Genomic DNA, 11,710 nt, shown 5'->3' on the forward strand with positions numbered 1-11,710 from the left:
GTGTGCTAGCATATGTAATGTGATAGAAAGTAAGTAATTTATGATTGTTACTTGATGTTTATGTGTATGATGTGAAATGCATGTGATTAGTATAATGATTAAGTATTATGATTACTCGCTAAGCCTTTGTCTTACAATTACTACCTTTATGATTTTAGTTGCAGGTCCTTCAAGTCTGAGAGTAAGGAGTTTGCATGATTGAGATATCTAGATATTCTCGGAAAGGCATGACATCTAGTTTATCCATTCTATGTTACATTATGGTTTTCAAAACATGACTTAACTTCCGTACTTTTACTATGATTATGTTGATGTAACATGAAAATTGAAAAGATTATTTCATGATTTTCAATAATGAAACCTTTTGGTAAAACCAATACTCTAATTTCAAAAAAAATTATGGTTGATTTCTATGATGTTACAGATACTTCACTAAGTCAGAAGCTAAATTCTTTTTAGAGTATTCTCCTTTATCATCCCTCCTGGTCAGATGCACGATTAGAATTTTCCGATCCTCAGGCTTGTTAAACCTAACCTTAATGATGTGATTCATTGAGTGTCTTCTAGAGAACACATCATCTTTTTTGGAGAGATTGATTTTGTGTTGATGTATTTAATCTTCTTCTTTTTAGAAACCAATGCATTGTACTGGTTCATTAGTTCCTTATGTTGGTCAAGATTTCCTTATTCAATTACTAGTTTTCCATAATCTAATCATCATGTATAAGAATATTTTTATTGGTCATGACTGGGTGTGCTCAACAGCCATGGATCAAACCTCATCTTTCGTCATACCCAACTTTACAAACTTTTCTTTAATAGATTAAACCATTTCATCTTGGCAATTTATGGAGGAAGAGATCATTCAATAAATCGTTTCTTTTTGGTAAAAACTGTCATGATTAGTTGTTGATCATTATATGTGTCAGAAATTTGCCCCCCCCGCCCCCCAGGTTTAAGTTTCCCCTCACTCGGATTAGTGCACAAGTGTTTGATTCAACATTGTTGGAAACACTGTATAATGCTTGTGAATTGAAAATTGCCATTGCAACATGAACGAATATTGCCAAAAACTATTGAAAGTTGAGATTCAAATGAAAAATCCAATTTATGAATAAGAACATATGGCTTAAATGAAAAATGAGATGAAATTCTAAACAGCTTGAACAATCCCACTCTGATACCATTTGGTAGGACAAAAATTCAATGAAAAATGTAAATATGGAATTAATTAACACAAAGACAAAATACAATTTAACACTTTGATTTATTGGAGAATGAATTACCACTTGATAGGAATGCCTATTCGTAGAACTTGTTGTGGGTGTTGTCTCTAGTCTTCCTCATCACAAGAATATCAAATTTCAACTCCTTCGATCATTCGTGTATCTTGTTCACATGCTTTAATTCGTCATGCACTACATTTACCTCCTCGAAATCCTTTACGCAATGTGTCCACTTGATCTCACATCATTGCCATTTCCAACTGAATCTCTATGCAAGTAATCTCCATCCATGTCTTGCGAGTCATGCTCGTTGGTGTTGTTTTCCATTGAATGAAAAAATATAATATCGTCTGGATCCATGAGTTTGTTCTCGAAAGGGAATGATAAACTTTTTCGAGAAAAGGGTAGAGCGTTAATGGATATTGTCGATTTATGGTTTCTATAAGGCGACGTTTATATATGGTGGACCAACGAAATAAAAGACTTTAAACTTGGGACTAAGATTTGCATAGTAACATTTATGATGACTTAGGTTGGAATGAGTGGCTCGCTAGCCTCATCTCTACCACTCCCATTGAAGTTGCTAACAACTCACTAGCCATGGCTCGCAACATGTTCAACGAGATGCGTGAGAGAGAGAGAGAGAGAGAGAAGGTGGTCTTCAGGAGTGTAATTGGTGCTTCTTACTTTGACTGGATCCCACTTCACATTTTACCAATTTGTTGTTATGCTACGTTCTTCCTTTTAACATGAGAATAGGAAAGTATGCATTTTTCCTTTTTAAGGGAATTAACGGAAGAAGATAAAAGAAGTTATACATTTAGCCCCCAAAGTTTCACCAACTTGATATTTTTTGTCCAAAAACAGAAACTTTTTTATTTAATATTAATTTTTTTATGTATTATAAAAATATAATTTATTTCATATTTGACATGACAATAAAAAAATGATGTGGTAAGGTGTTAAGAGTGCTACAACTCCCTCCAGCCTTAAAGTATCCACAATAATGAGCACAATGATAGAGTTGAATAACGTGACAAGTCTAGTTGTCATTCAATGAATGAAATTCTACCATAGTGAAGTGTCATTTTGATATTCAATGAATTTGAAATTCAATGACCATTGAACTCTTCAATGAAAAAAATGAAAGTTTTCTAATCTTAAATACATACTATAAATTAATTTTTGTAACTTTTTATTGAACTTTATAAAGTTAAATGCATTGTAAGAAAAAATTTATTAAGTTGTATGAAATATAGAAAAATAATATAATTGGAATTCAATTCATTATGGATTTGTGTTCACATCAATTTCACTAGGTTGCCACATCAATTTCATTTAACTTAGGGTAAATTACACCATTCATCCCTCGTGCAGTGCCAAAAAGCACGTTTAGTCCCTATTTTCAAAAATTAACTCGGACCGTCCCTATGTTTGTTTTTTCTTGCATGCTTAGTCCCTATTGACATAAAATGACTATTTTACCCTTAATAATTTATTTTTTAATTTTTTTTATTTCTTTATCAGTTTTTAGATTTTTTTTAATAATCAGACTTAATATCAGAGCTTCTACCATCGCAACACCTCTTCCTTTCTCTCAACTTCTGTTGCTCCACTGGAACAAACCTAAATTGTATGGAATAAACCCAAAGCAAACCTTAAATTGCAGCGACATCACCTGGATTAAACCCTAACGAAACGGGTTTTAGGTTAAATCCCCTTGAACAAACCATCCACATCGATGCTCAATTTGTGTATGCCGGTGCGGCATAAATAGAGTCGTCGATGGCGATAATCACCCCATGAAGGCGACAAATAGTTAGTGTCGATCCCCTTAGGTCTATTTTGTGGTTTGGAACTCAGTCTCTCTGATCTCTCCTCTTCTTAGTACGATTTGTGGTTTGGAAATTTACAATGCTTCAATCATTGTCACTGTGAATAACCAAGCTTAAGGCTATGGCCTTGGAGATTTGGTTCAAAAGAGAGAAGGATAAATAAAAGGGGTGAGACAATAGATGATAATGTCGGTGGTGATGAAGATGTTATCTCCGGAAAGGGAGAGAGGAGGTTGTTTCTGACGGAAATTGAGTTTGTTTCCAACGGCTTCTACAACCACCCAAACCCACCGATAGGGTGGTGAGGTTTGTCTATAGCTTTAAGTTATGGGGTTTGAATTTGGGAGATCGGATGGTGGACCAAAGAGAGTTTAGGGGGTGACGACGATGAGAGTTGTTCAACGAAGTTGAGAGAGATTGAGAGTCTGTGTGTATGTGATGGTGTCGATCTTTTAGAGAAGAGAGAAGAGTTTCTTGATGCACACCGGAGGAAGATGAGGTCAATGAGGTGATGTTCGCCGGAGGAAGATGAAGTCTGTGGGTGTTGGTGGCGTTTCGGTGTTTCGATTTGAATCTTTTTTCTTCTCTGGGACAATTGGGTTCTTGATCTTCTTCTCCGGCGACGTTTAGAGCGTTGGTGATTGGAGGTGAATAGAGCGGTGATGGTGGGAACCTCAGAGGTGAAAAGAGTGGTGGTGGTCCGGTGAATTGTGATTTAAAGGGAATGTAGAAGGAAAAGGGGAAAAGGAAATGGAAGGGGTGGGGTATTTTATTTTATTTTCTTTTTATTTTAATACAAATTTAATTATAATTTAATTAATATTAAAATAGTGAGGGCAAAATAGTCTTTTATGTCTTCTAAAGGATACAACATGCAAATTCAAACTAATGAGGTATAAAGCGTGCAATTTTAAGATATATGAGGGACGATTTGAATTAAATTTTGAAAATAGAAACTAAACATGTGTTTTCACACCGGGACGAAGAACGAATGGTGTAATTTACCCTTTTAACTTATTAGCTGTGGCATCACAATCATTTATCTACCTGGTATTTACTACCGGTAATTTCAAGAAATAAGTACTTCGTATGTAAATTGTTCCCATTAAAAAAAGAAAAATGATTTAAAGTTCTTTTAAATGTCATGAAATCTTTAATCGCATAACAAAATTCTCGAAATTATTAGGTGGGAAAAAGCAAGACGTTGAAAGTGTCACATGAGTGAGTTTCAGCTCAAAGCATACCTTTGTTTAAAGTTAAGACAAAGGGAAGATCTACAATTACTGTGACCCTCTTCCGACACAAGAGAGAGGAACAAAGTAGTAGCAAGTAGCAAGTAGCAAGATCAGTGAGCAGAAGCTTGGTTAGGCAGTTGACAGACCTTCTTTTTTAATCGGAGAAATTCACTTAAAGCAATTCACTTTCATTCCTTCGATAATTACAACACAAATCCCAGATCCAAGGTACCCATTTACCATATCTCGTTTTGAACTTACAAATTTCTCTATCTCCTTTTATTTTTCCATTATATAAGACGCTGGAACCAATAAAGTTCATCTCTTTATCGCTTCTTGTGTCTGCTTTTTTCCTCATTTTGGAAAGTCCTTTTGAATCTCCATTCTATTGAACTCTGGGCAAAAGAGATTTTTCTTTTTCTTTAAGTTACAAGCTTGGTTTTTATATCTTTTGAAGTTATAGTTAAGTAGTTTTCCTTATGCTCACACACCATTGCCGATGATATTTCCCCCCTTATGATTCTCCTTAGTCCTTAACTTGTCTTTGAAGGGTGTTTTGTTATTTTAGACATTTGAATCGTACGCTATTTAGCTTTACAAGAATCGTATTTTTATGTTTTCTTGGTTGGTATTTAGACATGTTAGAAGTACACAAAATACATAATGTTTCCTGTTAAAAAAAATGCAATCTTTATGGAATGTAGGAACCAAAAGTTATAGAGAATGATAATGTATGGTTACAAACCATTGAAGATGATATTTTACCCCTTGTGTTTCTCTTTAATTCGAGATCTTTAAAGGGTATTTTGTTATTTTAGACATTCGAGGCATAATCATATACTATATTGGTCTACAAGAATCATACTTTTATGTTTTCTTGGTTGGGATTTACTATTTAGACATTTTAGAAATACTCAAAATGCTTCCTGTGTCAAAAGATGCTATCTTTAAGTAAAGTACTGATTTTTTTTTCCCTCTCTGTTACAGGGTGCTCACAGTTTATGTGATTTGAGACACATTATTCAATCATACCACATTTCATTTAAAATGTGATTTATGTGACTTTTGAAGCAATTAAGGAATGAAGAAGTGGACAGGAGGTGTATTGATCATAGGACTTGCTTGTATTTTACTTGTTAGCTATAGTTTTATCCAAAAACAACCCGAAAAGCAATCTTCATATGAATTCTTCCATCCTAATCAAGAACACACCAATTTTAGTAACTCAGAGCAACCAAAAGGGGAAAAGTTACAAACTTTTGTTAAAAGGCCACGCTTAATTAATCTTGATGGACTCAATTATCTCTTTAACTCAACTCACATGCCTAAAGAAGAAGAAGGGAAGCCATTGTTGGCATGGGGGCAAATGCGTCTTTTACTTTCTAGATCCGATTCTTTGCCCATGACAGCTCAAGGGATTAAAGAAGCAGCTGTGGCATGGAAAGAACTACAGTCTACAATTGATGAAAATAGAGCCTCTAAGTTTGTTGATAATAAGGAGAGGAATTGTAGTTTTTCGGTTATTTCAATGAATAATGCTACTTCTTTTTCTATACCTTGTGGACTTATTGAGGATTCTTCCATTACTGTTATTGCTATACCTAAGGGGAATCAAGATGGATTTCAAATTGAATTTGTGGGATTGAAAGGGAAAGAGGAAGCGGATGTGATTTTGAGCTATAATGTGGTTTTATCGGGAAATAATTTCACAAAAGAGCCATTTATTGCTCAAAATACATGGACTTATGAATTTGGATGGGGTAAAGAGGAAAGATGTCCTACTCATGGTTCTCCAAACAATGCAAAAGGTACTTAGATGATGTTTCTTTTTAACTTAATGGTGTAAAATAGACAATCATTTTTTCATCATATTTAGACGGAAGGGTAAAATGGTCATTTACTCTCATTCCGACCAAAAAAGGAACAGTCTTTTTTCAAATACTAAGCAGTTTTTACGATTGGATAAAATTTTCAAAGTAGATTGTCCTAACAAGAAAAGAACTTGAAGTACAATGCTATATAGTTATCTTCATAAAAGAAAATAGCATAATAAATTCCATGGTTGTATTTCAGTTGATGGACTTGTAAAGTGTAATGAACAACTTATGGGAAGCTCATTGGAAGAAAACTCAACTTCTAAACAGCTTATTGTTAACAATAAGAACAAATCGAGTAATGGTTCAGATGTAAGTGGACATAATAATCATATGGTTTCAAACTTTCCATTTTTGGATGGAAGTTTGTTTACAGCTACAATTTGGGTGGGTGTGGAGGGCTTTCATACCACTGTAAATGGAAGGCATGAAACATCTTTTGCATATCGAGAGGTAAGGTTAAGGTATGATGATTTTCAGGCTACAATTACTATTTTTAGTATGTTTGACTAGTTGACTTGCATTGGATTTGGAACAATGTCAATGTGACAAAAAATGACATTTTTGTTAAGGGTAAAATTTAGAAATTTCAAACATAGTTTCATGACTTTATTGATTTAACTGCTATTTGAACTGTTTAATAAAGTCATTTTTCATGGTTATTCGGTTTTGATTTGTATATTAAATACATAAAAACACAACATTATTTTTATCTGGAGTGAACAATTAAACTATTATCTTTTATGTTTATTATCATGAATTATTATTGGGTATTTGGGTTAATCTCAAAAAAGACCTTATATTTTGTGTGTGTGTGTGTTTTTTTTTTTTTTTTTTTCCGGATTAAACCTCAATTTTTTTTGCCTGAAAAAGACCTTGTATTTTTTTTTTTTTATTATTTTTTTTCTTTCGATCTGGCCCTTTTAGTCAATTTTTTTTCCAAAAAAAGTTGTAAAATATGAGGGTTTTTCGAGAAAAACTAAAAAGGTTGAGGGTTTATTTGGAAGCATTTAGAAGGTTGAGGGTTTTTTTCGGAAAAAAAATACAAATTTGAGGGTTTTTTTGGGAAAAATGAAAAAATACAAGATCTTTTTTAGGCTAAAAATAAATTTGAGGTTTAATCCGTAAAAAACACAAAATATAAGGTTTTTTTTTTCAGATTAACCCTTATTATTTCATTATTATTTGTATTCTCAACTTTATTATTATTATTATTTTATGTATCTCCTCTCGGTTTATTGAACATTTTCATAAAAAAAAGTGATAATAATAATAACAATAATCATAAAAAAAATAGTTTAATGGAAAAAACCTAGAAAAAATGTTTTCTAAATACGTTCAAAACACAATTTAATGATTTAATACGATAGGAAACACTTTAGTGGTTAAACTGATAACCCGATGAAAGACGTATATCCGTTCTCCTACCCAAAAAGATGGGACGACATCGTATTGATTTCTATCTCTCTCTCTCTCTCATCTAGTGAAAAGACACAAATACCCTTCTTACTACACTGATGTTATATCTACTTATGCAGAAACTCGAACCATGGTTAGTGAGTGGGGTTAGATTGAAAGGTGGTTTACATATCATATCCACCTTGGCTAAAGGCTTACCAGTGTCTGAAAATCTTGACATGGCTATTGATCTTGAGGAGCTCAAAGCTCCATTGATATCTAATAAAAGCAAGAGGCTTCTGTTATTGATTGGAGTTTTTTCTTCTGGGAATAATTTTGAAAGACGTATGGCTTTGAGAAGATCTTGGATGAAATATGAAGCTGTTCGTTCTGGAGTGGTTGCTGTTCGTTTTTTCATTGGTCTCGTGAGTGATACATTATATTTATATCATCCTACTTTTTATTTATTTATATTACAACATTCTACTTTTTAATCTTTTATTTTTATCAAGTCGTTGTACTTTTAAAAAGCTACCCAGTTTTACTTTCAGCGTTGTGATTTCAACTTTTTTTGTAGGAGTCATTACACTTACAGAAATCTACCCAAATTGCTTTGTGTTTAGATGATTTTGCTATAATTGGGTAGTTTTTTTTTTTAACTTTTTTTAATGTACAATGTTGCAATATGAATGAAATTACTTTGCTATTTATTGCATATCAAGATGTTCAGTTGATGCCCTTTGTTAGTTTTAATCAATTTCTGTTTTGATGTTTTTACTTCAGCACAAGAACAAGGAAGTTAACTTTGAGCTATGGAGAGAAGCTCAAGCTTATCAAGATGTTCAATTGATGCCCTTTGTTGATTATTACAGCCTACTAACTTTGAAAACCATTGCAATTTGCATTATGGGGGTAATTTAATTTCATAAACTAATGTTCAATAGTAGAACAAGCAATGTAGTTTCATATATTTGTTTATTATATTTATGGGTTTAGGTCATTTTTGGTCACTTAACTTTTGATTTTGTGCTAATTTGGTCACTTAACTCTTTTTAAGTTTTAAAAGGTCATCAAATTTTTGGCTTTGTGCTCATTTAGTCATTTAACTTTTGTTTTGGTCACATTTAGTCACCTAACTTTTAAAAGTGTGCTCATTCAGTCACTAATTTTTTTTTTTTTTTTTTTTAAATTTTAGTGACTAAATGAGCACAATTTTAAAAGTTAGGTGACTAAATGAGCACAAATCTAAAAGTTAAGTGACCAAACCAAAAGTTAAGTGACTAAATGAATACAAAGTCAAAAATTTGATGACCTTTTAAAACATAAAAATAGTTAAGTGACCAAATGAGCACAAAACCAAAAGTTAAGTGACCAAAAATGACCTAAACCCTATATTTATAGCATCCTACTTATATTTTGTTCTATTAAAGCATTGTACTTTGATAGTATAATGCTATAATAAGAAAAAAAATTGAAATTCCAATGTTGTAATAGAATAAAATGATAATAGGATGCTATGATTGATAGTAAAGGGAAATGCATTGCTATGATTTGCATTTAGACCAAAAATAAAAATAAAAATGGAAGAAAAAATGTCATACTAGTGTATTCCTTAAGTATCATGACAATTTCTTTTTCTCATAATTTGTAGACGAAAATTTTCCCGGCAAAATATATAATGAAGACAGATGATGATGCTTTTGTGAGAGTGGATGAGATTCTTGCTAGTCTTAAAACCAAGACTTCAGATGGCCTCTTGTATGGTCAAGTATCCCTTGATTCCAAACCACAAAGAGACAAAGACAACAAATGGTATATTAGCACCGAGGTACTTTACTTTTTACCTTTTTGCCCTTACCTAAACACATGCTTTATAGGGCTAGTTTTCATCCTTTATCATAGCATTGTACTTTCAACTCTTCTCTTATTAGGAATTATACCCATTATAGTAATGAGAGTTGCTTTTTGTAATTGGGTAGATTTTCAAACTACAATATTGCAATTAAAAAGAAACGAAAATCGGATGCTATGATAAAGAAATCAATGAGAGTACATTGTTATTTATTGCATTTAATCCGACAAGAAATTGCAATTTGTGTCCTATTAACATTAGCGTGAAACAAATAAACAATATAAGGCCATGTGTTAGCTGTTATGTCATGCGTAGGAAACGGGGCCCACATCCTTACGAATATGTTTTTTTTAATTGGTTGTTTGGACAGGAATGGCCACATGAGTCATACCCTCCATGGGCACATGGCCCGGGATACGTGATTTCAAGAGATATAGCAAAGTTTATTGTCCGAGGCCATCATGAAAGAAGCCTCAAGGTTAGATTTTTTTTTTTTTTGTTTTTTTTGCTTTGGGCAATTTGGTAATTTAAAAAGTATCTACAAGAGGAACCATATAGGGTTAAATGCAAGAAATAGTAGCATACTTCCATTGATTTGTTTATTATAGCATCCTACTTTCATTTCTTTCTATTACAGCATTGCACTTTAGAAATCTATCCTATTATAGCCATGTCATCTACATGCAAAACAATTCTCATTGCTATAATTGGTTAGATTTGGGAGAGTATTATGTCCTAATAAGAAAGAATTGAAAGTACAAACCTATAATTGTGTAGATTTTTCAAAGTTAAATGTGTTTTATAAGAATTAAAATTGAAAGTACTTTGTTATTTCTTGCATTTAGCCCGAATCATATGTTGTGGATTCTTGTGATTAACGAAAGTGATAAAAGCATCCACATTAGGAGCTTAAGAAAATTCAATGCCTTTTCAAATAACTTGTAAATGTATAAGCTATTGCAATGATTGTGGTGGGTCCCATTCCCATCCCATAGGTGTTTATACTTTATACAACTAATACAAACAACATTACAATGATATAAACAAAATTAGTGGGTCCCATTCCCATAAATTATCAAATTGAAAAAGCTCTCATATTGTGGAGATATATTGAGCTTTTTACATAAATAAACTCCACCAAAAAGCTTTCCAGTTGTAGATGCTCTAAGCTTTTGATTTTTTGAGATGGGATATTGACGAAACTACCCCTCACTCCTTTTTTAGCTTTTCAAACTAGAAGATGTTGCTATGGGTATTTGGATTGAAGAGTTCAAGAAACATGTTCGTGAAGTACAATATGAAAATGATGAACGGTTTTACAATGCTGGGTGTGAGCCAAATTACATACTTGCCCATTACCAGAATCCAAGAATGGTTTTGTGTTTGTGGGAGAAGATGCAGAAAGAACACAAACCTGATTGCTGTGATTGAGATTTAGAAATTTAGAATCACTCTTGAGTCTTGAATGTAACATGCTTTGTTGTTGTATTCATTCTTGTGTAAAGTGGTGGTACGTTTGGCAATCATGTGGACCTCTGTAGGCTTTCATGTTTCATAGTTTTTTTGTTCTTCTTTATCGTAACATGCTAGTTTGTAGAAGATGGAGTTCGTATCATTGAAGAATGCGAAGTAGAGTAGAAAACGATGAACAATTAGATATTTGAAGGAGTTTCTATTTTTAGAGCTTATTAAAACATTTAAACAATTGAATATGAATGTTTTGAACTATTTTGTAGGATATTGGTAATATTTATTTATTTTTCTCTTAAAAAACATTATTTACAATTAGGTCTCTCACTAGTCTTGAGCGAGCTTCTTATATTATAGGTTTGGTTTTTAACTTTTGTAAAATCAATTTGCTAGGTTATTTAAATAAGAGTAAATTACACGAATGGTCCTTATCGTTTGGGGTAATTTGCGCATTTGGTCCTTAATTTGCGCAGGTTTATTCCAAGGCTCAAATCATATTCATAAGCACTCATGAACTTTGTAGCAAACTTTTGTTATGCCCAAAACCTTTTAGACAACCTACAAACAAATTCATGACAGTCTTCATTCACATCTACTTTCAAAATATGAATGACTGTGGACTGTTCAAATAATCTTATTATTCAGGAAGTCAAAACATGCAAAATTAAAACAATAGATAAGTAACCAACACACGATAGTAGCTTTACTCATAAATAACACAACTTTATTTATTCATCAAATGTCAAGTACAAATTATCTATTGCACGTTTCTTATCTGTCTAATCCAAAATTGTATCATCCTTCAGCCCAATGCTCCTAG

At 32.6% G+C, this 11,710-nt stretch overlaps 1 protein-coding gene across 1 annotated transcript; it reads left to right on the top strand.

Moving 5' to 3' along the window:
- The first annotated feature begins 4,247 nt into the window (after nt 1–4,247).
- On the top strand, nt 4,248–11,148 carry LOC145001088 (Galactosyltransferase family protein). The gene is made up of 8 exons (XM_078960417.1): nt 4,248–4,524; nt 5,284–6,104; nt 6,370–6,623; nt 7,709–7,993; nt 8,352–8,480; nt 9,220–9,396; nt 9,791–9,898; nt 10,645–11,148. The coding sequence occupies exons 2-8, from the start codon at nt 5,378–5,380 to the stop codon at nt 10,849–10,851; spliced, it is 1,887 nt and encodes a 628-aa protein (XP_078816543.1). The 5' UTR covers nt 4,248–4,524; nt 5,284–5,377; the 3' UTR covers nt 10,852–11,148.
- Nucleotides 11,149–11,710: the final 562 nt, after the last annotated feature.

The sequence above is a fragment of the Lactuca saligna genome, chromosome 6 (genome assembly GCF_052625555.1).
Source record: "Lactuca saligna cultivar CGN05327 chromosome 6, ASM5262555v1, whole genome shotgun sequence".
Taxonomy (NCBI): Eukaryota; Viridiplantae; Streptophyta; class Magnoliopsida; order Asterales; family Asteraceae; genus Lactuca; species Lactuca saligna.

Excerpts from the sequence above, each read along its gene's own strand:
- LOC145001088 (XM_078960417.1), top strand. The coding sequence starts at position 5,378 with ATGAAGAAGTGGACAGGAGGTGTATTGATCATAGGACTTGCTTGTATT. Across the intron at positions 6,624-7,708 it reads CATCTTTTGCATATCGAGAG|AAACTCGAACCATGGTTAGT; the intron begins GTAAGGTTAAGG and ends CTACTTATGCAG. Across the intron at positions 7,994-8,351 it reads TTCGTTTTTTCATTGGTCTC|CACAAGAACAAGGAAGTTAA; the intron begins GTGAGTGATACA and ends TTTTTACTTCAG.